At 40.1% G+C, this 27,742-nt stretch overlaps 1 protein-coding gene and 1 long non-coding RNA gene across 5 annotated transcripts in view; both read left to right on the top strand.

Annotated features, from left to right (window-relative positions):
• The window catches only part of sema3e (sema domain, immunoglobulin domain (Ig), short basic domain, secreted, (semaphorin) 3E), a 67,057-nt gene extending 50,578 nt beyond the window's left edge, over positions 1 to 16,479 (top strand). For 3 of the 4 annotated variants that reach the window (XM_077193653.1, XM_077193652.1, XM_077193654.1), the window contains 10 exons: positions 289 to 403; positions 4,514 to 4,583; positions 4,667 to 4,811; positions 5,572 to 5,794; positions 6,593 to 6,684; positions 6,774 to 6,815; positions 7,189 to 7,355; positions 12,046 to 12,113; positions 12,699 to 12,826; positions 14,480 to 16,479. In XM_077193653.1, the coding sequence (XP_077049768.1) occupies positions 289 to 403; positions 4,514 to 4,583; positions 4,667 to 4,811; positions 5,572 to 5,794; positions 6,593 to 6,684; positions 6,774 to 6,815; positions 7,189 to 7,355; positions 12,046 to 12,113; positions 12,699 to 12,826; positions 14,480 to 14,926 (1,497 nt within the window). In that variant the 3' untranslated portion in view covers positions 14,927 to 16,479. Of the gene's footprint in view, positions 1 to 288; positions 404 to 4,513; positions 4,584 to 4,666; positions 4,812 to 5,571; positions 5,795 to 6,592; positions 6,685 to 6,773; positions 6,816 to 7,188; positions 7,356 to 7,454; positions 7,532 to 12,045; positions 12,114 to 12,698; positions 12,827 to 14,479 lie in introns of all 4 variants that reach the window. The other variant, XR_013186068.1, reaches the window with a different exon arrangement.
• A 4,294-nt stretch (positions 16,480 to 20,773) lies between these two features.
• On the top strand, positions 20,774 to 22,503 carry LOC143697050 (uncharacterized). Its single transcript, XR_013186155.1, has 4 exons — positions 20,774 to 21,092; positions 22,056 to 22,096; positions 22,198 to 22,235; positions 22,318 to 22,503. It is a non-coding gene; the product is annotated as an uncharacterized LOC143697050 (long non-coding RNA).
• Positions 22,504 to 27,742: the final 5,239 nt, after the last annotated feature.

Here is a 27,742-nt window from a genome sequence, read left to right as displayed (position 1 = left end):
CAACAGAGAGGGAACATAGAAGCAGCTTTCTCTGGCAAAACATTATTACATAATAAAATGTTTGCAAATATTTTAGTAAAAATACTTTTTTGAATGGCGGTCAGTGGAGAAAGATGCTTTTTACTACTATAATGGGGCAATGTTTTACCGGCGACATACATTTCTGAAGCTATCCAACCAAGCATTAACCATTTACTTTTGTCTTTGTCAAAATGTTGTGCTGCAAGATAGCAACACCCACAGGTCAGGTGAAATTAAGTGTCTTTTTTATCTCTTCCCCTCTGTCAGAATGACCAGGGTGGTCAGAGAATGCTGGTAAACAGATGGAGCTCTTTCCTGAAGACTCGTTTGATCTGCTCAGTGGCTGGACCCAACGGCATTGACACACACTTTGATGAGCTCGGTAGGGGGCGTTCTACTTTATGTCTTCCTCTCTGGTGTTCTTTTTCATGCCTGTCTTAAAACATGGATGTATTCACCTTGTACCTCATCATGGAATTTTGGACAATACTTCTAAACATATGCCTGATATAGGATGAAACCTATTTTGTTCACTTTCACTCAACACGAAAACTTTGTAGCTTGTGTATGATGCAAAGAAAATATTACACTGGTATGCCAATGCTAGGACACACTAAAGTTGTTTTTGATGTAAGCATTTGAATATATATCTTACCGTTTAAGCTAAGTAGATTAAAAATCGAATGCATTTAAAAACTTTGTCTTTGCATTCCTCAGTGTATTTATATAGCTGAAAAAGGTATTATGTAGTACAAGAAGTTGTTTGTAATGTTAGCCCATAAAGCTTGCATATATACTTACATAAAATCAACCAGAAACAGTATGTCATCTAGTTAACTTTGACATATTTGGGACACAATACCCTAATCTTGAATACTGTTGTGATGTCAGTCTGTGTTCCCCTGTCTTTTCATGTTTAGCAGTTCTCTGTCATGTCTATTAGTCTCCCCAGGTGTTTCAGATTAGCCACGCCCCCTTGTTAGCTTGTTTGCCCTGGTATTTAAGCCCTGTGTTTTAATTCAGTCATTGTGATTTCTTGGTTTTGTTTGAAGCTGTGTTGTAATGTCGACGTTGGTTGTTCTGTTCTGTTCCCGATTCACGTTTCCTAGTCTGAGTCCTTGTCTAGTTTTGAGTTTATCTAATAAAGTGTGCTGCACTTGGATCCTGCTTCCTCCTTGTTTCAACCACAGCGTAACAGAAGAACTCACCGGAATATGGATCCAGCAGCTGCCAGTAACCCGGTGCAATGGAGATTTCTTTCTTCTATGTTCCAGAATGGCCAGCCCATCGAGGGGTATGTGAAGGACTTCTTGGCTTGGTGTCATTTGGGATCGTTTGATGTCACCCAGCTCATGGACCTGTTTGGGAGTGGGCTGGATGAGGACATTGCTCAATTGATTCCGGAGGACTATACTGGCTGGACCCTGGAAGGATATATCGACCTGGCCCTTTACTTGAGCGGTTCGGCATTTACTTTGGGCTTGGCCGATGAAGAACCCCGCAAGCTCACAGTACCGCCTGAGTCAGTTCACGTCTCGCCCGTCCAGCCTGAGAATCTTCACGTCACGCCAACCATCAAGCCAGCCACCGGATTGGTCTATGGCCGTCCAGGACTGGTTTCCAGCATGGCCGATCCCCCGCTGATGTCAGCACGGGCTGCAAAGAGGGCCATAATTCCAGGGTCCCGTCCAGCCAGAGTCTCGTCCCGCCGAGACCGCCCCGAGTCCCGAGTCTCGTCCCGCCGGGAGCCGTCCATAGAGGGGGGGCAATGTTGTGATGTCAGTCTGTGTTCCCCTATCTTTCCATGTTTAGCAGTTCCCTGTCATGTCTATTAGTCTCCCCAGGTGTTTCAGATTAGCCATGCCCCCTTGTTATCTTGTTTAACATGTTTGGCCAGGTATTTAAGTGCTGTGTTTTAGTTCAGTCATTGTGAATTCTTGGTTTTGTTTGAAGCTGTGTTGTAATGTCGACGTTGGTTGTTCTGTTCCCGATTCACGTTTCCTAGTCTGAGTCCTTGTCTAGTTTTGAGTTTATCTAATAAAGTGTGCTGCACTTGGATCCTGCTTCCTCCTTGTTTCAACCGCAGCGTAACAAATACTATATAGTAAAGATAGAATGCAACTTTTATTTAGCTCTTGTCTTGGTAATATACAGAGGAAATCAATGTCATGCTCTGAGCAGTAGCCAATCTGTAAAGCATCGACTCATGATACATCAAGATGGGCCGCTTAAACAAAATAGGCACAAAAGCACTGAAAGAAGAAAAAAATAAAAAAAATAACTGTTTCAGTGATGAGCTGTTTCTTCCAGCTCAGTGATTCTATTCATCAGATGCCTCGGAGCAAAACTGCTGATAAATCAGTTTTTTGCTTTTTCACATTTTGCCTTTTGCTATAGAGATTTCATCAAGTATCCATCTGTCCACCCAGATGTATTTGCAATAGATCTCCATGTCTTCACAGTATTTATCACATTGAGTATAAGCCAGCTGTGAAAAGTTAAATCTGTTTCACCAGCTGTTTTGCTTAACTATCACCAAACTTTGTAATCTTAAGAAGAATCTCGCTGATGATCGCTTTGACTTTCAGATTATAGCTCATTTGTTTCTTAACTGACATCCTATTAATTACTAATCTGTTCCAAAGATCATCAGAGATGTAAAGTACAATTTATCATTTATGTTTATTATTTAAAAATGAAAGATGTGCTGATTATTTGATAAGTGTTAAGAAACAGGAAAGCAGCTTTATATCATTAATCTTCAATTAATTTTAGCTCCACGTACAATTGTAACTTCTCAAATTTACAAGTGTAAATTCTCTGGTAACACTTTAGAATACGGTTCCTTCGTTAATTAATAACTACACAAGAACCAATGAGTAACACAATATTAACAATCTAGTAACTATTATTAACTAACAAGAAACTCTGATTAACTTACTAGTAAGTAATAGCGCACAGATGAAAGTGGTAGTTCACTATTAACTAATCAATAACTACTATTTTTTTAATGCTTCCCAGATAACTACTGAAAAAGTTTGTTAACAATCTAGTAACTACTATTAACTAAAAAGAAACTCTGATTAACAAATTAGGAAGTAATAGTGCACAGATGAAAGTCATACTTCATACTTTTATGGGAATTACTAATTATTTGGATCCGTATTCTAAAGTGAAGATCATGGGAACTAACTAGTAATGACTCAAGTGTTACTACATGATCTAGTCATGATGTGTGCAACCAAACACAAAAGTAATTTCAAGCGTTTGAGATTTTTGATGAACTTTAGTATACTTTCAGAAAATTTCTTTAGAAGTATAGTAACACTTGAGTCATTACTAGTTAGTTACCATGATCTTCACTTTAGAATACGGATCCAAATAATTAGTAATTCCCATAGAACTATGTAGTAACACTTGAGTCATTACTAGTTTGTTCCCATGATTCTTACAGTAGTTACTAATGAAAAGCCAATAAAGTGTAGAATCTTCTCACTCACACTTTTTAGTTAATAGTAGTTACTAGATTGTTAATAAACTTTTTCAGTAGTTCTCTGGGAAGCATAAAAAAAATAGTAGTTATTGATTAGTTAATAGTGAACTACCACTTTCATCTGTGCGCTATTACTTACTAGTTCGTTAATCAGAGTTTCTTGTTAGTTAATAATAGTTACTAGATTGTTAATATTGTTTTACTCATTGGTTCTTGTGTAGTTATTCATTAACGAAGGAACCGTATTCTAAAGTGTTACCAATTCTCTAATCATTTTTTTCATCCCCACCATGCCTTTTATTTGTATTGTTGGAATAATTATTGTTTTATTATATATTATAATTTAGTTTGTTCAATGCTTATAAAACATCAGAGAACCGTGAACTGTGAATGTGTTTTTAAATTATAAATATATTAACCCTTAAATGCATGATTGTTTCGCCAATCCTTATTGCATATTCTGGTCTTTAGTGACCCAGTTCTATATCTAACACAGATGGATCTTTACCTGTCACGATAATATAAAACTCTCCTGATATTAAAGTAACAATAACAGAAGAATAAAATAAAGCATATTTTGTTACCTTTTGGAGCTTGGAAGGGTTTAGTTTGAGCAGATGTTTTATACCATCATCACTGTCATCATCAGAACCCATTTCCCAGTATATTCAGCATCTGGCTCATATTCGCGACCTCAAAAATATTCTCAAAACGATTTTCAACCTTTTCCAAATCATTATATCTGATATCCATGTCTGTTTGTGTTCAGTATTTGTTCTGCAGTAAATCGCTGAGTCAGTTTTGCTGATGATAATTCCTATTCTTTTGTTTTCTGCCTGGGGTAACTATGAGTGAAATGTCACTTCATCACTGTGTATCAGACATTTCCACTGTGGAATAAATGTGAATTGCACTTATTCAGTCATCAAAGATTCAATTATTGTTGTGCAGAAAAAAATATACTTACATCTTTATGTAAATTTTTATGTGTTGTTTTAGAGGATGTGTTTGTGCTGCGGAAGAAAGATGAAAAAAATCCAGAGATCTTTGGTCTTTTCAGCACCACCAGGTGGGTGAGGTCACGTATGTTGACTCTTATGATTCTTATGTTCTGTTTATTTGACACTCATCTGCTTCCGTTTTTTCCCTCAGTGCTGTGTTTAAAGGATACGCAGTGTGCATGTATAACATGGAAGACATCCGTGCAGTATTTAATGGGCCTTTTGCATACCGGGAACGGTCTGACCACCACTGGAAGGTGTACGATGGCAGGGTCCCCTACCCGCGACCTGGATCGGTGAGTTTTATTAGCTTGTATATTAGGTCCATCAGTCACTTTGTGTCATAATCTTTTATTATATCAGAAATCCCCATGTACAAAATGTCACAATGAGTTGCGTTTACACCTCTGACACGCGCTGCCGTTTGGCAGCCCACTTGAGTGAATGTTGAATTTTGGATATTATTTCTTCAGACACACAGAATATCTCATGGCAGATAAGTCTATTTTCAGCATGACTGTGCACATCACTGTTCTCCTCAAGCGTGTCATGCCAATTCTTTAACGTTAATGCCTGAAGCCGAGTACTTGCAGCATTGCCGTGGTCTGAATTATAATTATATCTGATATGTGCTGATTATTGTCCTTCTGTGGCTATTACCTCTAGCCGATAAAAGAGTCAGATTGGTCAGATTGGCCTGTAATTAACAGTAATTTTCTCTCGTGTATTATTTCTTGTCTCATATTGAAGGATCAGGGCTTTTCCGTTGTTCATGTTTCAAAATTAGTCTAATTTCTTTTGTGCAGGTATTCTTGGAAAAAGCATATGGGGGAAAAAAGTATACACTGCTGACCTTTTAAAGGGCAATTTGGTGGTTTGAATCATACACTGCTGGGTTTCTGATTAGTCTCTTGTTCTAAAAGGTTATAGCAGTGAGAAGCAGGGCAGCTATTCTCAAATCAGGAGAAACAAAATGAAAGACCCAAATGGCTTTCGTGACTTGGCGAACTGTGTTTATGAGCATAGTCATATTCACAGCCTTTCTGTCTCTCACAGTGTGCCAGTAAGATAAATGGAGGCCAGTTCTCAAGTTCTAAGGCATACCCGGACGAGGTTCTTCGTTTTGCTCGTTCTCATCCCCTCATGTTCCAGGCAGTTCAGCCCGTTCACAGACGACCCATCCTGCTGGACACCGAAGGAGGACGTAAACTCACACAGCTGGCGGTGGACCGGGTGGAAGCTGAGGATGGACACTACAATGTTCTCTTCATAGGGACTGGTACTCAATTTTAGTACCTATTTTATCTTGCTCTCCTAGACCTGCACTATCATATAGATTTTATGCAATGATTGTTGCTTGTGTCATACTAAATACTTGCTTGGTTTTTAGAGGAACATCACAGAATACCTTTACTTAACTTGATCTCTAGTCTACAAACCCCCAGAAATCAAAATTGGTGTTTTGTGAATTTAAGGCCAACTATATGTTATGTATTGCTGAGTAGTTTACAATTATCTTTTGGCAGATGTACACTACAATTCAAAAGTGTGTGGACAGATTTGTTTTTGTTGAAAAAATTAATGCCTTGATTCAGCAAGTAAATCTGCATTAGATTAATCAAAAGTGACAGTAAAGATTTTTTTTTTCATTTTAAATAAATGCTGTTCTTTTGTACTTTCTATTAATGAAAGAATCCTGGTGAAAATTAATCAAGAACTTTTTTCAACATTGATAATAATCAAAAATGTTTCTTGAGCAATCAGGAAATTAGAATGATTTCTGAAGGATCATGTGACACTGAAGACTGGAGTAATGATGCTGAAAATTTTGCTTTGCCATCACAGAAATAATTTACATTTATTCAATAGAAAACAGTTGTTTGAAATTGTAATAGTTTACATTATTACTGTTTTACTGTGTTTTTGATCAAAGAATTGGTGGGCATAAGAGTCTAAAAACATTAAAAAAATGTCTCTGATAAACATATCCAGGGCTTATTATAGAGCCACAATATAAAAATATTACATAAAATGTATTTTTTCAGTAAATAATTCAAGTTCTCTTTCTCTAACTCAGATAATTCTGTAGTATTAAAAATGATCACAATCTACAATAAAGAAGCCGACACAGTTGAAGAGGTTCTTCTGGAGGAATTGCAGGTTTTCAAGGTCATCAAAAGTCCCTTTTATCTTTATATTAAAACCATTTCATTTCTCTTAGAAACAATCTTCACACTAAATGCTTTTTCTCATTCCAGGTCCCTGTTCCTATTACAGAGATCCTTGTCTCTACCAAAAGGGTAAGACTCACAGACACTGTAGTTTTCCACCTGGAGATGGTGGTATTGAGTAAATGTTTCATGCATGACTGATCACCATTACAGTCTTGATACCTGTAGCAAATTCAACATTCATAACAAAACAGATGCTGCGTAGTTAATTTTAATGCTGACAATCATTACTAACAAATATGAGCTTCTTTAGTGTTTGTTATTGTTATTGTTATTGTTATTGTTACTGTAATATGTTAAATTATTTAGAATACACACAAATGATGCCCCCTTCAGTAGAATGATTTGATCTTCATCATTATGCTAATGTGGTGATTTGGACATAATGGCTCTCATCACACGCAACAAAGCTGTTGACAGCAGTGTGTTTGTATCTCCATAGCAACAGCTGTACGTGGGCTCTGAGCTGGGTGTAACACAGATTCTTGTGCACCAGTGTGGGCTGTACGGTTCCGCCTGCGCAGACTGCTGCCTGGCCAGAGACCCCTACTGTGCCTGGGACGGGTTCACGTGTTCCCGCTATTACCCCGCAGGCCTGTATACCAAAAGGTACCATTTCAGTCAGATGTATAGAAAATTGCATAGCTTATATTTAGTCAAGTCATATTTGTTAGTATATCACTTTTCACAGTACGTATTGTTCCAAAGCTGCTTTACAGAAAAGAGAGGCTTAATACCCCAAGGTGAACAGCCGGAGGCAAGGAAAAACTCCCTAAGATAATTAGGTAGGATGTGAAGGAAACCAAGCAGGCACATAGAATGGACCCAAAAAGTATGTATTTATTTTGCCCTCAAAACTAATAGATATTAAAAATGTGAGACCAAAAATGACACTAGAACTTTTCTCAGAACTAAATTCACTTTTCTGAGCCATTATTTGCAGTGAATTAACCAACTGTTCTCAAAAGTCATTGTTAGTGGATATATGGTGCTAGTTCTCAAATTCACCCAGTTGTCCATCATATTAACTATGCACAGCCAGAAAGTGTCCAAATACCCCATTTTGAACAGTAAATCTTTTATCCTTGGAAACCTAACACAACTATTTTGTGAAACGTATCTTGAAAGTGTTTGTGCCATTTAAAAATGCTGCTTGGTTTGACATTTTGTTAGAAATACAATGACATTCAGACATTAATATAATTTTTTTGAAAAATTGTAATGAGTTCCTTTTCGAGGGAGCCCGAACTGCGTCGAATGACACATTGGGGGAACGCCCCTCACCGGAGCGCCTCTGAAGCATGAATGAAACAAACCAATCCTGATTGGTGTTGCGTCATGACACAATGTGTGACGGCACACACGGAAGCTACAAAGGGACACCGGCACACAACAGAGTTAGCTTTTTGCTCTTTAGCAAGCGCTCTGTGTACAAACTGTCTGTCCTATTTGGTGTTGTTTGTCCCATAAGAATTGCAATATAGAATCTAATGGCTCGGATCTCGCGTTTGCCGAGGCAGCGCGTAGATTACGGGTCTACTCCGCAATAAAGATTCTGTGACTGGGATCTCACGTTGTCGAGGCAGCACGTAGATTAAAGGTCTGCATTGCAATACAGAATCTAGTGGCTTGGATCTCGCATTACCCGAGGCAGCGCGTTGATTTACGAGTCTACTCTGCAATAAGATTCTGTGACTGGGATCTCGCGTTGTCGAGGGAGCGCGTAGATTAAAGGTCTGCATTGCAATACAGAATCTATAGTGGCTCGGATCTCGCGTTTGCAGAGGCAGCGCATTGATTACGGGTTTACTCTGCAATAAAGATTCTGTGACTGGGATCTCGCGTTGTCGAGGCAGTGCGTAGATTAAAGGTCTGCATTGCAATACAGAATCTAGTGGCTCGGATCTCGCTTTGCCGAGGCAGCGCGTAGATTACTGGTCTACTAGCTGCAGTAAAGATTCTTTGACTGGGGTCTCGCGTTGTTGAGGCAGCGCGTAGATTAAAGGTCTGCATTGCAATACAGAATCTAGTGGGTCGGATCTCGCGTTTGCCGTGGCAGCGCGTAGATTATGGATTACTTTGTAATAAAGATTCTGTGTGTGTGCGAGGCATGCACAGTCATCTCCTGAGGGTGCTGGCTGTGTTCATTGAGAAATATCTCTACGCGCACAGCCGTGCGTTTTCGGGTATTTCAGCCTCGCGCCCTTTGATTTTCTTCTGGAGAGATGAAAGCCAAATATATTGTGAACGACTCGAATCTCGCGTTTGCTGAGGCAGGGCATAGATTGAGGATCTGCAATAAAAGGGACACACGCGATCTGTGAAATAATACTGTTTGGGTGCGAGGCATTCACAGTCAGCTCCTGAGGGTGGAGTCAATATGTCAGAGGTTCAGCCCAGTGGAAGTGGATGTATTTTCGTCTCGAGAGATGACCCACTGTCCACTGTGATTCACCCTCACACATCCAGCCCTGCTGGGGTTGGATGCCATGGTGCAGACGTGGCCGAGGCTGCGTCTGTATGCATTTCCACCGATCGCTCTGCTCCCGGGAGTTCTAGAGAGGGTCCGTCGCGACAGGATCAGTCTACTGCTGGTAGCCCCATTGTGGCTGGCCTGAGTATGGCTCTCTGACATAATATCGCTCCTGGACGGCCCTCCGTGGGAGATTCCCCTCATGAGGGACTTGTTGACACAGGCAGAGGGCTCAATATTTCACCCTCGGCCGGAACTATGGAAACTGTGGGTCTGGCCCCTGAGGGGGCACAGTACCAAGCGGCCGGCCTGTCAGCAGGAGTAGTGGAGACCATACTCAGCTCTAGCGCTTCCTCAATGAGGAAATTGTACGGCTTAAAGTGGAATGTCTTCACCAATTGGTGTACAGAGCGTGAGGTGGACCCAGTTAACTGCCCAGTGGCTTCAGTGCTGAAGTTCCTCCAAGATCGCTTCTCGGCTGGTCTTACCCCGTCCACACTCAAGGTGTACGTAGCTGGCATTTCGGCTTTCCACGCTCCTCTGGGTGATGGGCCTCTGGGGAGACAGCAGTTGGTCGTTTGTTCCTCCATGGGGCTTGGAGGATGAGGCCTGCGGCTCGTACCAGGGTTCTCACATGGGACCTGGCAGTGGTTCTTGAAGGGCTGACCGAGGCCCCCTTCGAACCACTGGAGTCGGCTGAGGCCAAGAACCTTTCTCTTAAGGTGTTTTTTTCTGTTGGCCATTACTTCTCTGAGGAGGGTAGGCTCTGCCCTGTCAGAGCGCTGAAATTATATATCCAGAGGTCCTATTCATGGCGGAAGTCCGACCAGTTGTTGGTGTGTTTCGGGTCACCCAAGAAGGGTCTCCCCGCTTCCAAGCATACCATCAGCAACTGGATCGTCCAAGCTATATCTTTGACCCACCAGGTGCGTAATTTGCCTTCTTCTTTGGCCGTGAGGGCTCATTCAACCAGAGGCATGGCGTCCTCTAGAGCCCTCTTCTTGGGGGCCCCGATCCAGGAAGTCTGCCTTCCCCTGCCTGGGAGCGCTTGCTTCATCACAGAAGCTAACTCCGTTGTTTGCGGGCATCCCTTTGTAGCTTCCGCATGTGCTGTCACACGTTGCGTCATGACGCAACACCAATCAGGATTGGTTTGGTTTCATTCATGCTTCAGAGGCGCTGCGCTGAGGGGCGTTCCCCCAAAGTGTCATTCGACGCAGTTCTCGTTCCCTTTCTCAGCGAACAAGGATTACAGTCGTAACCCGAGATGTTTTAATGATTGAATCTAATGTCGTTTATGGTGGAATTAACTATAAGCCTATGCAAAAGGTAATGGAATAATATAAAAACATAATGTAAAATTATTTAAGTCTCGCTTAAATCTCTCAATTTCATTACATCTAAACGGAATATGATTCTAGAGCTTTTCCCAGAACTATATTCACTCTTCTGAGACATTTTTAGCAATGACTTTTAACCAACCAGTTTAAAAGTCATTGTTAGTGGATATGGAGCCAGTTCTCCTCAAATTCACCCAATTGTACATAACATTAACTATGGACATTTTCTGGCTGTGCAAAATGAATGGAAAATATTCAAATGCAGTACCTCATTTCTAACAGTATATATTTTATTATTATTTGAAACCTAATATGTGATCACATGTTTCTTTAAAAGTGTTTTCACATTTAAAATAAATACTGCTTGGTTTGATATTTTGTCATGTAATGCAATGACATTCAGACATTTTTTAAGTGTGGATGTAAGTGTTCAAATATTTTTTGGTGCCATTGAATTCAAATTATTATTATTATTATTTAATTTCCCCATGAGCTAATTTATTTGCTATATTTATCATAATATTAACATGTTATTTTATACAGTAATTGCGTAAATGAATAATGTGTTTTTGAGTGTTTAGGTGTATGTAGATATTAGTGTTTTTTGAGGGTGACAGTCTTTTCCTTTAAACCTCTAGTAGCAGGAGTCATTACATCTTGTGCTTCTTAACATTTAATCTCTTTGCCTTAAACACACACAAATAACTCTGACACATTTGGCAGGGCTGATATTTGGGGGATATATAAAAATGCGCTCTGTAAATATCAGCCTCGGACTGGTAGTGCATATACTGTAAGTATGGAGACTGTAGATTGCTTTTATAATAAGAAAAGATTAAAGACGTGAGATGCCTTGACATTTAGAAAAGAGATTGTGTTTTATTTCCATGAACTTTGCATTGCAAAATTTGGATATTAATGCATTTCTTGATTAAGTTCTACAGTATTAGTGTCTGAGAATGTGCATGTATGTAAGCCTGCACCAAAATCTTGTTCGGGTTCCAGCCTAGTGTTTCCATTAGTGAACAGAACTCACAGAGTATGTGTTTTTGTGAGAGCTCTTTTGATGTTTCACTCAGCCGCAGAGTAGCGTGTGTGCGCTTGTGTGTTGAGCGTATCGGAGCAAAGGGTGAGTGGGAGGGTTTGCTTAATCCCGACTCAAAAGCCTGTCAGCTGTCTCAGTTTGGTCATCAGTTTGAGCTTGTTAGCGATTGATGCTAACACCTATCGCCCATATTAATACCCATCACACGCTCACTTTGTATGCAAAGCCAGACAAGTCGCACACAATCAGCACCAAATGCCTGTCAGAGTCATTACTCACAGAGTTCCCAACAAAAACCGGAGCTAGTCTGATTGAATTTCTGTCACCTCCCTGTGCTGTTACAAACCTTGGGCGGTAGGATGATATTATGGCAATTGCAGGCAGACAGGCAGGCTGTGTCTGGGTTATGTCAATGTCTCATTTTTCTCTTTCATTCTTTAGGCGCTTCAGACGGCAAGACATCCGCCATGGCAACGCGGTTCAGCAGTGCAATGGGCTTCAGCTTAGAGGTATGTTCTGGCCATAGCCAGATCAATGAAGGATATTAGAGTCTTAGGAGCTTTATAAGGAAAAATGAGGCGGATGAGATCTGTGGAAGTTGAAGAGGTCACAGTACAGTTGATGAGAGTCTCCGACTCTTAATGCGCAGATGGTGCTTTTACTTTAGCAGACAAACATCAGTAAATTAAAATAGAGTGTTACAGTGACCGCTCAGTTTTTATGCTGACTTATTCCGGAAGTAATTTTCCCTTTCTTTTTTCTTCATATCTAACATCTAATATAAGCTCTGATATTAAGCATTACAAGATTCAATTAGAAGCAAAAATGTATTGAAAATGTGAAATTAACAATAAAGTCTAAAATTAATGATACTGGAAATGTAATGGAATCCAATCAAAAAAAATCAATTACTATTATGTATGTAACTACAAATAGGCCTATATAATGATTGTTATACTGTGACAGAAACATGCTTCCATGGTTTACAGAGAAATATCAAGAATTTAAGTTGCAAGATGTTGAATGTGTTCAGTGGTGAAAAGATCTTCAGAATTTATTGGAATAGGCTGTTCATGTGGGTGTGTGTGTTACAGAAGAACAAAGCATCTCAGAAAAGCTGGTATACGGTGTGGAGAACAACAGTACCCTACTGGAATGCAGACCACGATCACTGCAGGCGTCTGTAATGTGGTACATTCAACATGGCGTGGACATGGAGGAGGTACAAACACACATCTACAAGAGGACATACTATAGACTTGTATTCTTCTTATGTAAAACCTAATATATTTTATTAACATGATATAATACTATCACAATCCCTACCCCTAAAATATAATGTATTTCATATTATAAATATATCTATATAATATATTTATTTATTTAAATTATGAACAAATATTAGTATACACGTCTGTCTCAAAAACATGTCTAAGTAAACAACTTCTGAATACAATAATTCAGATTGTACTTCACACATGCATTCTACATTTAAACATGCCGAGTTTACTTGGATGATATTGAGGTAGAGCTCACATGGGCAGGCTCAGAAATTATTTCATCACAAGGAATGGTCTGAACCCCTGGTGAGAGATGGCTGTTAAATATAGAAAAGTGATTTTTAAAATATGATTCATCTTAAATAGAGAAGAATAATGACATTGGCTATGTCACTGACCATCTCTCTGCAGAAACAAGGTAAACTAGACTTCCAATAGTGGCACATGTATTAGTAGTATTAGCTAAAATGAGCATCACTATAACTATTGCTCTCACTCATTAGAACAGACAAATGAAAGTATTATATTTTGTTAATAATTATACCTCAAATCATGTGGGTTAAGGAGAAGTGATTTTGCTACTCTTCTAACCAATCAGACTTTGATTTATCATTTGCCCAGCAGAAATCATGAGGAAAAAATCATATAGTCTTGCATTAAAGTGCCTCTATTATGCTATATTTAATTGTTCCTAATTTTGTTATGGCGATCTCCTGTAATAGGGTTACATGGATTCAAAGTCAAAAACATGTAAATTTTCTGATAATATACATTGCACATAACCTAATTTCTTAACTTAAAGAGTCTGAAAACGGTTCATTCGAAGATTCAGTCTCTGAAACCCTCTTTTGCGCCAGCCTACTCTGCTCTGATTGGTCAGACAGCCCAGCTCGTTGGTCTGCCGCTTACAGTGCGTGTCAGAAACAAAACTCCTATTACCAGAATAAATCTGAATTTCAGCTCCAGAGGCTTCCTCAGCGCTTGATACACAGTGATACAAACAGCAACGATGGCGTTGGTTTTGATCAATTCCGGTGCGAGTCCTCATCCTTTTGAAGTGCATACAAAGTGGATTCGCGGCGCAGAAAACAGCATCTTCTCAACATGTCGACAACACAAACCAAACTTATCCAGGAAGGCCTAAGCTACAACTACAGTGTTTGTGTGTGGGTCAAAGTAGGCTTTGTTCGCGGGCAGCCAATGAAGACCATAGCCTGGTATTATGTCAATTTGTTACATTGTTACATAGGTTTTTGCAGAAAGTGAGGCTGAAATTGCTGATGACTCAGCAGTCCAGAATCGATTCTTTCTTTTAAGAGACAATACATTTATGTTGTGCACTTTGATCTTTAAAACTTTGGTTAGGTTTTACGTTCACAAACAGCTATATTACACTCTGCTTGAAATGTAATGTTTGAAAAAGCATAAAAGCGTCAGAGCTTTATCCAAGGCTTCGATGTCGGCCCACCCAAAAAATCCTAGCAACCAGCCAGAACACCCTAGCAACTCACTTTTAACTGGTGGCTTACCACCAAAATATGCATCATAAATTCGATAGTCCTTTATACTAGTGTCTTTCTCCCTCCTTTTCTCAGGTGAAAGGTGATGATCGTGTGATTCACACCCCCCATGGCTTGTTGCTCCTTAAAATAGCGAAGGGAGACGCAGGAGTCTATGTGTGCCAGTCCACGGAGCACGGCTTTGTCCAGATGGTGGTTCGTGTCACTTTGGAGGTGCTGAATGAGAGCAAAGTTGAGGGTCTATTGCATAAAGAAGAGGAGGAGGAGGAAGGCGATTCTCTGCACAGACCTCCGCCCTGCCCTTTTCCCAGCCTACCCTCTGCCTCCTCAAAGCACTGGTACAAGGATTTCATGCAGCTGATCGGCTACAGCAACTTCCAGCGGGTGGAGCAGTACTGTGAGAAGGTGTGGTGCGCATCCGACAGGAAGAGGAAGAAACTGAAGGGAATGGGACACAAATGGCGGTACACACCTGGGGCAGAGCAGCGGGCAAGAGCACGGGCACCTCGACACACACAGTAAAGACTGTTAGATGAGATAACAAACCATTTAAACGCATGCTCAGTGCAAGTCTAGACATTTTTTATTATTATTATTATTATTATAGTGAAATGAATGAATGAATGACATTTCAAAAATGACTTAAGAGTCTTGCTGTTGCTTCATTGGATCTGAAAATCATTACTTTACAGTCAATATGCCAGAGAGTTAAAGGTACACTAAGTAATTTTCTGCTAAAAATAATGCTGCTCTTTTGGACTTTCTATTCATCAAAGAATCCTTGAAAAAAAAAATTCCAAAAAAAAGCTGAGCAGCATAATAATACTTTCAATATTAATAATAATAAATGTTTATTGAGCACCAAATCAGCATATTAGAAGGATTTCTGAAGGAACTGTTATTTTAAATTGTAATAATATTTCACCGGTTTTAGTGACTTTTTGATCAAGTAAATGAAGCCTTGGTGAGCATAAGAGACTTCTGTTTTAAAAAAACGTTTAAACGGTAGTGTATTTCTTTGTTTAAATTCAGTGAATGACATCCTGTTTTTGGAAATTCAATATTTACTTACAATTTTATTTCAGTTTAATGTTAATATCAGTTGACAGTTTGGTCAAATCATTATTAAAACAATAATAATTAATAATAACAAATCTTGATATGTGACTGGAAATAATAAAAAAAGTATTGTATTATGGGAAATAGAGATTTTTTACTACACATTTTAGAAAGTGTAATGGGTCATATGGCTTTTCCAAGCATACAGAAAATGAGTAAAAGATACATACTGCATGCATAGTACAGAAGTACTAAGAGTAGTATGGTAGCATGCTATTCCAAACATAGCCATGTGATTACTTGGTGTACCTTTTTAATAGAAAGAGGAATATAATGTGTAATTGATTTTAATATTTGTACAGGGCTCTTGTGTAACATTTCAGTTTCAAAGAAAATACCAAGGTTGCTTCTATGGGAACATGCAATGCTACCTGACTGACTGAGCTGTTAAAAGACAAGGGGTTGAAAGACCCTTTCAGGATCTGACAAATGACATTTTCCTCTTGGACTGCTCTGAACAATGACAAAATGTCGGAGACCAGTTGACCTCTGTTCAACAATGTGAGATTTCCTATGAAGATTTCATGGAATTACTTTTCCACTTTTGACAATCTAAATTCAACAGTTCACGAGTCTCAACCTTGCGCACATACTGACTATATTTATCTGTGTTTTCATTATTTTATAAATTATTCTAGTTGGAGTAAGATTTGGTAGTGTTTTTCTAGTGGTTAAAGATGTTCATCTAGTTTTAACTGGATACGTATTACTGCATTCCAATTTTGTGTATAGGTTTTTACATCATTAATCATAATGCATTTCTAGTGATCAAAAAAACATCTTCCTTGGTTAGTATTATAAATCATGCAACAATATTGTTGCTGTTAACTGCTAAGTTAGAACCAAAGTATCATGATATTCCAATGAGGTCAACTGTTTTGCTGTGTATTGTGATGTTTCAAAGTATGTAAAATATTTTAATTGCTATGTGTTGTGTAATAAATACTCTAAATCCACACAGGGTTGAGGTATAGCTGGTTAGCATGTCACTGTTATCCCTGTTGCTACATTACTGACCAGCTGCTGTTGAGATGAATGGGAATTCCAACGGACAATTTTCTCCAGGTATCATTGACCTTTTCAGTACTCACACTGCAGTGTGATACCCTACTGTTCAAAGGTTTGGGGTTGGTAAGAAGGTAACACTTTATTTTGATGGTCCCTTTTGAACATTCTGTTAACTATAAGTAACTTTGCAACTACATGTCAACTAACTCTCATTAGAGTATTAGTGTACAGTCTGCTTAATATCTGCTAACTCTTTTTTGTGATGGTCCTCCAACAGACACTCTACTGACTATAAGTAACTTTGCAACTACATGTCAACTTATTCTAACCCTAACCCTACCAGTCTAGTAATAATCTACTAATACTCTAATGAGTGTTAGTAGACATGTAGGTGCAATGTTACTTATAGACAACGGAATGTGTTAAAGGGACCATCCAAATAAAGTAAAACCGGTAAGAATTTATGTTTTTGGAAGAAGTCTTATTTGATGACTAAAATATAGTAAAACCAGTTAATTTTCTATTTTAATATATTTTAAAATGTTATTACTGCCTGTGACGGCAAAGCTGAATATTCAGCAGCCATTACTCCGGTCTTGAGTGTCGCATGATCCTTCAGAAAGCATTGTACTATGCTGATTTGAAATATCAGGAAACGTTTCATATTATCAATGTTGACAATGGTTGTACTGCTCAATAATTCTGTGTATTGTTTTCCAGATTCTTTGATGAATAGAAAGTAACAGCATTTCTTTTAAATCAAAAACTATTGTAACATGTTGATAGCCTGACAAGCCAGACCCACATCAAGATGTTGGGTCTGGGAACACACCATTGGCAGGGCTCAATCCGAGGGGTGGGATAAACGGTTGTCTTTCAAATTACCTCTGCACGTAATAGGATAACGCTACAACCAACCAGAGCAACGAAGAAGGTGATGTAGTCAGAGCAACTTCAGTGTCGTTCTTTGTTCTTTTCTTAAAGAAAAGCTTAACTCCAAGTCTTCCAGAGTCGCGGCCAAAGCCGATTTGAAAGACCACTGTTCTCCAGCAACAATAGCCATCTTCTTTGTTATCAAGTAGCAGGGAATTCACGCGGAATTATGTTGATTATGCAGTCATTATGTTAAGCCCGCCCAACGACTCTATACACGATGTGTTTGGCCTGACTAGAGTTTGGTTTTTCCAGCTCGCAAGCCAACGGAGAGTTGCTAGACGACCCTGGCTGCAAATTACATTTGCTGCCACCAGGGTGCGTCTAGAATTCTACGCTAACATTATGAAGGTTTTTACTGTCACTTTGCTGATTAAAATTAATTTCTTTCCACCAATCTTGACCCCTAAACTTTTGAATAGTAGTGTATTTCTGTCATGACAACTCTGAGAGATTGGTATGGTAATGGATATGGCAATGTTAATGTATTTGGTCTTGGTGGAATAGATCTGCTACCCTAATGCTGCTGCTACAGAGGAAGTATAGAGACTATTGCCAATACATTCACAGGCATTGCTGTGACCAAGTAAGACGTGCTGCTGCTGCACATATAGGATCCATGAAATAACCCCTATAGCAGATCAGGTGGAGCTGGGGAAGGAGGAGGGTTTGTGAAAGCGCGATGCAGACTGCTATCAGCAAACGATGCCACATATTTGAATGTTAAGCAGCAAGCTCATTGGCTGCTGATCCACTAGCAACCAATCAGCTGTGCTATGTAGTCAACAATGTGATCGCTAACAAATTGAGTTACCTATCAGTCTACACAATCTAGAATTTCATGACAGAACTTTGTATTATGTCAATTAAATTATACACATTTTCTTGTTTGATACCAAGTATATCCTGTATGTCTTGTTCAAACTCAGCTTTGGAACTAAGGGTATGATGGGAAGAACCATGTTTTTAACATGATGGATGGATGAAGTTTGTGTTCATTGAGGTCCATCACATGCAGTATTAATATTCAGAGTCAGGTTCACCAGACCTTGCTGTCTGTCTTCAGCCTTGTCGCTTTCCACCACAGCAGTTCTCCTGCTCTTTCTTCTCATCTCTGCTTATTTCAGATGGGCCTACTAATTAGCAATATGTATGCCAGTCTGCAATGGAAATAATGTATTTCATTTATGAGTGAGAGAGTCACCTGAGTGTATCGTTGATAATGCCTCACCATAAACATGCGACAGACCTCATGCTGATTCATTACAATGATTGCTTCCTCAGTCCTTAATTTTTCTCACATTTAAAACATTTCAAAATAACACGGAGTACAGGAACCTTGTTCTCATGTTCAAATACTGTGTTTTATTATATTGAAATGATTGAGACTGATGATTGAAACTATTTTATTCTGTTTTCTTTCAGTTCTTCTATATCTAACCAGGGTCTTGTCTTTCTTTTCCAGGCAGTTCCATTGTATGAGTGTTGGAGTTTTTATTTTTTTTATTTTTTTATTTAGTATTATATTATTCATATTTTGAATTAGCTTTTATAATTATATATACATTTTAGTTTAAGTTTTAGTAAATTTGATATGTTTTATTCGTTTTATGATCTATATAAAAGTACTGTCCCACTTTAGATACACATCAATTGTAAGAATATGACTAATGCTGAAGAATAAACACTATAAGGAAAGGTAATTAAATACTTGTCCCCAAACTAGTTTTTGTTAATAAATTTAGTAAGTTGGTATGAGCTACCACATTCATTTAAAAATATACCAAATGAACAAAGTGAAAATAAACTGGAATTTAAGGGTTACTGAAACGACACCTATCATGGTAAATACACAATACTAACATGAACAGTTAAAAACATATGGACACTGATCCTGATTATTGGCGCATGCAATTGAAGAGTGCACACTATGAGTACATTACCACAGCTGATAGGACAGGGAATTTCTAGAAGTTTCTTAGGTGAGAGACATTAACCCTCTGAGGTCTAAGGGGTTTTTGGGGTCCTGGAGGTGTTCTGACATGCTCTGACATTTGTGCTTTTTTCAGTCATTATCGCCCGCGCGATAGCCGACCTCAGAGGGTTAAAATAACGTTAGAATAATGCAATTGACATATAGCCTAACAGCATCTCATCTGACCGCAGATACGGAATAAGGACAACACATTTTTTTCTCATGCACTCTTTACTTAAACTGTGTCTGGCAGAAGTGTCAACAGCTTTCATCCATGTTTTTCAAAATAAAAGCCTCATCAGAAAAACACAGAATTACATTATTTTCGTTTCTTGGGTCATCACCCACCAGTTGAGAACCATATATATTGCAGCTGATTGGCTCTGCATTTACTGTGGGAGTCGTTGAGGGGGAACAGAACGTAACACTCCCTCAGTATCCACCATGGCAACCACAGTCCACCACCATCACGGCCACCACACTAGAGTCCTTTGTCATTATGGCTGCTACACCACAGTATTTGGATATCATGACCACCATACCAGTGGTTCCAGTGCTTCTAAGTTTGGTGGTCCCAAGTCCAGCTCTTCCTAGTCCGGTGGTCAGGGAGGTTATCCCACTGTCCAAGGTGGTTTCAGGAATGGTCACTGCTATGCTGTGTGTTTGGCCACACGCACTTCTCCCAATGTGACAGCATCTTCCACAGCGCATCCTGAGGTGGCGGTGTCTGCGACAGCTCCCTCTGAGCCATCTGCCCGATCTGTCACGGCCATGGATACCGTGTCTGCTCGTCTCTGTCACAGATATGAAGGCTGTTAAGGTTTTCTGCTCCACCATGTTGGTCCTCAGCTCCGTCTGCTCCGTCTTGGAGGTCTTCAGCTCCGCCATGTGGTCTTTGGTTCCGTCTGCTTCGGCATGGTGGTCCCCTGCTCGGTCTGCTCGCCTTGGCCAGCCCTCCATTTCTGTCAGTTCCGCCTTAGTTCCCTGCTCCATCACCTGGTGTCCCCCTGCTCTGCTGGTTCCGCTCTGGCTCCATGCTCTGCCAGCTCCGCCCTGGCTTGTTGCTCTGCCTTGGTGGTCCCATGCACCACCTAATGAATTAATGAATGAATGAAGCATTTATATAGCGCTTTCACATGTGCTACTGTACACCCAAAGCGCTTTACAATCATATCAGGGGAACTCTGCTCAACTAAGCCCCTTTTGTTTCATTGGTTCCCTTGATTGTATCCCCAGGTGTTTCTTGTTTCCTTGTTATCTTGTAAGCTTCCCCACGTTTATATGGCCCTATGTTTTAGTCAGTCTTCAATCATTGTCTTTGCATATGTTGTAAAGCTGTTGCATTCTCGTTCCCTGTTTGGATTATGTTCCCGTTCCCTGTTTGGATTTTCTTTGTGTATTTTGAACAAACTACGCTACACTTGGATCCTTGGCCCTCTTTTTCCTTGCCTCTACTTTAAAAAAATCTTATATCCTGGTTGTAGAACTTTTATATAAACTGGTGGTCATAATGTTTTTCAATCCTTTTAACACAATGAACTGCCAGAACCTTATGGTCAGTTTTTCTTTGAGTCTTTTAACAGCAGCAGAATTTGGAAATATAAAGGAGGCGCTGAAGCTGAAAGTTATCTATGAATCATTTCCTGAATATACGTAAGTTCTTCTTTTCTTACTGAGCACTTCTTTTCATTCTGTTGGTGTAGATTTAGGCTAATTTTAGTCTCTTGAAAGGAAAACTAGTCACACACTCAGAAGCAGGGATGTATGCTCAAATTCATTCAAAGCAAGTTTTATTGAACTCATTCGTCTCATGAGAAGAACACCTCTCACAGCCGGCTTCCTGTCTTTAGCTTTACTCACCTCGCCCACAGACTTCTTTTTATAAAAGATTCCTGAAAAACTGTGTGAATGTGGTGTGCTTGTAGATTAAAGGCTTCCGTTGAAAGTGCAACAGCGTTTTGTGGAGGTGTCTTGTCTCTTCTTAACTCACAGATATCCTCCTAACATTTAGCATATTCACCAAACACCTTTAATTTTTGCATGTGACCGCTGTAGCACACCTTTGATTGTGAAGAGCGATGAAGCCCTTTAACGTGAATTTTGTTTTTAATTCATCTTGCATTCATAGAGCAAGAAATAATGTTAGTTTGTTAAAGAAATGCTATATATCACCGATGAATCTGCAGCAACGTGTGCATTATGAAAATAAAGTCCATTATTAATGAATGAATGAGGCATTAATATAGCGCTTTCGTATGTACTACTGTACACCCAAAGCACTTTACAATCAAAACTCAGTCATTATTTACTCACCATCGTGTAGATCCAAACCTGTATGATTATGTTTCTTCTACGGAAACCCAATCGGAGATGTTTAGCAGAAGGTCTTTTTTTTTCATGACTGTGATTTGTGAACAAAAAAAGGCACCGTAAAAGTAACCAATTTAACTAAAGCATGTATTTGCAAGTCTTTTGAAGTCAAATGGCCTACAATAAAAATGTTTGCTCACTAAAAAATATTGCCTTCTGTTTTTGCTCTTAAGAACACGTGAAGTTTGATATATGGCCTACAATAAAAAATGGTTACTCACTAAAAAATATGGCCTTCTATTTTAGCTATCAAGAACCAGTGAAGTTTGATGTGAGACATTTTAAAGGTCAGTAAATGATGACTGACTTTATATGTTTGGGTGAACTAATCCTTTAAATATAAAAATGAAACCATAAATGTAAAACACTATTAATGAATGCTTCAAAGGGAGCTGACTGCAGTTTTAATTCCAATTACTGTACCTGGTGAGTTACCATTTTAATAATCCATCAAACACATTGTAAGTACTAATAATTATTTGTAATCTTTGCTGAAATTCTTTTTCAGCTTTACTCTGGCACTCTCAGACATGTTAAATCCTTTGAAAGGCTTTCATGTGATGCTCCGGTGCTGATATCATCACAGACTCGGCTTAGTCCCACTGTTCTTTATCAAAGTTCATCAGCTCTCAAATAAACACTTGTCTCTGACTTCAGAATGATGCCTAAGGAGGCTGAGCAAACATGTTATCTAAAACCCCAGGCTGATTTTCCCATCATCCATTAAAAAGCAGATTTTCCAAATATTGCAACTTGGTTCAGGATAAATCCCAAATCAGTTTCTCACAAATTTAACAGCAATAATTACTTTTTGCCGGAATATATATCTGCTGATGCAGCTGTTATTGCTGCTGTGAGCAAATGAGACATGCTGCTGCTGTACAATAGCATGCATGAATTACCCATTGCAGATCTAAACAGGGTGAGCTGGGGAAGGTGGAGGGTTTCTGAAAGCACACTGCAACTGCTATAGCAAATGCTGACCAGCAATTGAAGGTTGAGCAGCAAGCTCATAGGCTACTGATACAGCCGGAACCAATCAGCTGTGCCCTTTAGAGAATGATGTGATTGCAAGCAGATCGAGTTAAGGATCTCCCAGCCTGCGCCATCTTGAGTTTCATGACAAAACTTTGTTTTTTGATGCAGCCTTGATGAGCAAAAGAGACTTTTTTCAAATAACTAAATCTTGTAACAACATTCAAGTTCAGGGAAAAAAGAGGCGGGAACCGGCAAACATTCAACATACCCTTTAATGTCAAAGTAAACACTACAAAACGGAGGTAAAGCGACAGCACCCCACAGATGACTCCCGCACAAACAAAAACACAACACAACGTAAGAACAGGCCTGGTCCTCTCTCCTCTGTGGGATTTGCGTCAGGTGTGGGGTGCAGGTGACGCTCATTATCGCTTGCGGCACCAGCCTCGTTCTGTTCCCAGAGCTCTCGGTCCCGCTCTGCTTGCCACACTTACCGAACCCAAACTTTTGAAAGGTGGTGTATAATGAAATTTTTCAATAAAAATGTTTGTGTTGATGCTTTGTTGTTTTATTTTTGGTTGAAATATAGCTTGAACATGCCCTGTAGATTGACTTGTGAACTGAAGACAGAAAATTGCATTTGGATAACCCTGAAAATTTTCTATTTTTCAAGACAGCAGTAGCTGCTGCTGTTGTAAAGAACAGAGGTCACATAGGATAGCCATCATTACCTGCTCTGCAGAGCACAGTACAATACATAACATACAGTCACGCAAACACACTCAACGCTCATACACTAAAGCCTCCACTTTACTCACACAGCCTGAAGCACAGTTATGGAGGAGGACAGCGAGGGAGTGGAAGTAATAGCCACAATTCATCTGCCTGTGTGACACTTCACCCACTACAACTCAGCATGAGCACGCAGACACTGACTCATAGAGATGGAGAGGAGAGGTAGTGGCACCAAAAGAGACATGTAAAGATAGAAATGTAAAGCAGAGGACTAATTTGAGTATTCATCAGCCCTGAACAAAGAGAGGACTGCTATTTATTGTGGATACAAACCATGTACAGTACTACAAAACCTTAATTTGCCAAAAATGATGCTAAAATTCCTTCCATACAGCAAAAATATAGTTTTTTTAATGCATTGAAATATATATATATATATATATATATATATATATATATATATATATATATATTGTTGATTGTGGCTTGTGGCCTGAGGCCCAACAATGGGCCTCAGGATCTCGTCACGGTATCTCTGTGCATTCAAAATGCCATCAATGAAATGCCATCAGCAAACCGCTCACCCACACAACACCATACACACTGTCTGCCATCTGCCCTGTACAGTGAAAACCGGTATTCATCCGTGAAGAGAACACCTCTCCAAAGTGCCAGACACCATCGATTGTGAGCATTTTCCCCCTCTCAGGTCGGTTACAACGACGAACTGCAGTCCGGTCAAGACCCCGATGAGGACGACTAGCAGATGAGCTTCCCTGAGACGGCTTCTGACAGTTTGTGAAGAAATGTTTTGGTTATGCAAACCGATTGTTGCAGCAGCTGTCCTGGTAGCTGGGCTTAGATGATCTTAGAGGTGAAGATGCTGGATGTGGAGGTCCTGGGCTGGTGTGGTTACATGTGCTCAACATATGTGTTTGGAGTGTTTGACATGACAAGATACTTGGTAATGATGATGGTTTATCAGGGTCAGTTTTTATTAATGTTTTCTAAGACTGCTACTCTAAGAACATTTTATTTGCTTTGTAAGCAGTATTTTGAGTTTAAGATTTGGACTAGTTTTGATTTGATTTGATGATCTTTGTCCTGGTGCGAACATTGTGACATTGCCCGATGAGTTCAGAGCAATCCAGGGCTTTAATGAAAAAGAAAACATAACATAACATCTGTTACTTGGGCAGCAAACACATGCTGACAGCTCAACATATACAAGAAGAGACACACCGCAGGAAATATTTATTTTTAAATCAATATAATTGACTTTTAGATCTGCATGGCTTGTACACCTCGACACACCATGTCATAAATCACAATTACAGTTGAAATTGGACAATGTCACCAAGACATTGGGTTTCATTCTCTAATAATGTTGACAAGTATCCTTAGGTGAGCTGATTATTTTCTTTATGTGTGTGTGTGTGTGTGTGTGTGTGTGTGTGTGTGTGTGTGTGTGTGTGTGTGTGTGTGTGTGTGTGTGTGTGTGTGTGTGTGTGTGTGTGTGTGTGTGTGTGTGTGTGTGTGTGTGTGTGTGTGTGTGTGTGTGCGTGTGCGTGTGCGTGTGCGTGTGCGTGTGCGTGTGTACGCGAGCATGTATGTGTGTGTGCTTAAGGAATTACAAAATGTATATCTATAAAGAAAAACATTGTTTTACATTATACTTTATATATTTCAATTTGTTCTAAAATTTGCCATTAATGTAGAACAATTGAAATAATGACTCATGATTTCTGCATGGCAATAATTGCACAGGTTTTATGCATAAATCTACTGTATGCTCACGGTTAGAGAACAAGACCAACTATGTTCCCTTTCGAGGGAACTCGGACTGCGTCGAAAGATACTTTGGGGGTACGCCCCTCAGTGTAGCGTCTCTGAAGCATGAATGAAACTAAGCCAATCTCTGATTGGTGTTGCGTCATGACGTAATGAGTGACGGCATACAAGCGGAAGCTATAAAGGACGCCGGCACACATGAGATGTCAGCTTTCTGTTCTTCAGCAAGCGCTCTCTGTTTGACTTGTCTGTCTTATTTGGTGTTGTCTGTCACAAGCATTTCAAATATATATATATATATATATATATATATATATATATATTATGACGAGCCAAGCGAGTTTCACACGGTGTGTGCATCCCTGCCCTCGTTATATCACGGGTGGGGACACACATCGTTTGTGCACTCATTGTTTGGGAGTGCAGCACGCGCGGGCAGCTCTCGAGGGGGCTGCTTGCGAGGATTGTGAAAAACTTCCAATCCATGTGCTGCGCTCCCGCCTGGCCATATTTCATGAGGATGGTCAGGCTCGCGAGCCTCGTGGTGCGGGACCCGCATTTGCTGAGGCAGCGCGGCAACGCTCTTCATGGGGCTCGCAAATGGATCTGACAGGGGATCTCGAGACTGCCGAGGCACATTCTCGGGATTCCTCTGTCAGTTCTGATGTTCTCCCACCTCCCACCGAGTGGAGGACCCGATGTTTGAGCTGTCGGCTTCCGAGGAAGTAGACGTGCTCGGCATTGAGGGCGGAGATTTTGGGGATGACTCGCCACCCCATGTCCCCGCATATGAGGAGCTGGTAGAGGTTGTCTCTCGTGCTGTGGCCCGTCTTAATATCAGTTGGCCACATGAGAGGCAGGAAGCGCTTCGTGAAAAGCAAATTAGACGAGCGCTTCCTGCAGCACAGAGAGCAACCTCAACACCGGGTCTTGCCTATATTAGGTTTTACAGTCTGGACATCCCATCTACGCCTGGCACTCTCGTTCTCTCGTCCTAAGTGTGCCTGTGAGCAGCTTCACACTAGGACAGGCAGGGTGCGTTGTGGCATAGTGGGTACTCGTTCCCCCAAAGTGTCATTCGACGCAGTCCGAGTTCCCTCGAAAGGGAACGTCCTCGGGTTACGACTGTAACCCTTGTTCCCTGAGAAGGGGAACGAGGACTGCGTCCTTTCGCCACGCCTTCCCCTGCCTGGGAGCGACTTGCTTCATTACAGAAGCTGACATCTCATGTGTGCCGGCGTCCTTTATAGCTTCCGCTTGTATGCCGTCACTCATTACGTCATGACGCAACACCAATCAGAGATTGGCTTAGTTTCATTCATGCTTCAGAGACGCTACGCTGAGGGGCGTTCCCCCAAAGTGTCATTCGACGCAGTCCTCGTTCCCCTTCTCAGGGAACAAGGGTTACAGTCGTAACCCGAGGACGTTTTTACATAATCTCTTACAACCTTCCAGTTGCTCAGCTCAAGCTCTAAAGCTTTAATCCGTGAGTGTCGTATATCAAGTGATACAAGTGATGAAAAGCGTTTGGCTAAGATGTGTGCTCCCTGAGCAAATCGAGTTTGTGCAGGGGACAGAGTGTCTCATTACTTCAGCTTCAGTCATCTAACATGAGAGGTTGTATTCTGTGTTAGAATATGGTTCATTGCAGTCTTACATCACGACATCTGACAGTTGAATCATAGCGGTTAATGGCACTTTTCACATTGCATTTATTTCCTTTCTAACAGGTGCCCTCATAAATGCAGCTAACACAACACGTGTCTTTCATACAGACCTTGTCCCTCGGAAAGCTGCTGAAGTGACGAATGTAATGTATATTTTTATTGCTGTATTATATGATAACATCAGTGTGGTGAGTGACAGGCAGGCTCTCATTGACCACGGGCCAGCTAGCGTGTGTTTGGACAGTAGCAGCGGCAACAGCTGTGTGGCAGTGACGGCCCATAAATATTTGAGAAGAGACTCGATCTCTCAGTGTAGCACTGGATTACAGTAACCTTCCTAACTTTACACCCCTGTGGGCATGCAGAGCCAGTGAAGGTGATATTGAAGTATAATTTCTCTCCTGGTCATGAAAGTTACACCTGAAAAGTGATGCGATTTTTCTTCTGTGTTCTCTTCCACAACAACCGGGACATGAAACTCAAGGTCATCGAGTTCGGTTGCTTTGAGATGCGACGAGAAGGCCAAGGACATTCATTAGCAACCATTGGGAAAACGTGCCTATGTCTGCATTCATTGCAGTTTCCAACTGAAATGTACTCTATACCAACAATTTGTATTCATTTCACAATTTTGATTACAGGGGCAGATTATCAATTAAGAAAGGCTTATTTTTGTATGGTTCCTTGCACAATACTATGTCCTGAGTTTAAAACGCTTTTACCATTAGCACATTATTTGAGCTCCATGTTTGGCTTTTCTTT

Source organism: Siphateles boraxobius, unplaced genomic scaffold, assembly GCF_051911475.1.
Source record: "Siphateles boraxobius isolate OS27281-9 unplaced genomic scaffold, OSU_SipBor_1 31, whole genome shotgun sequence".
NCBI classification, from domain to species: Eukaryota; Metazoa; Chordata; class Actinopteri; order Cypriniformes; family Leuciscidae; genus Siphateles; species Siphateles boraxobius.
The sequence above is the reverse complement of the archived record's forward strand: the minus strand, read 5'-3'. Positions and strand labels throughout refer to the sequence as shown.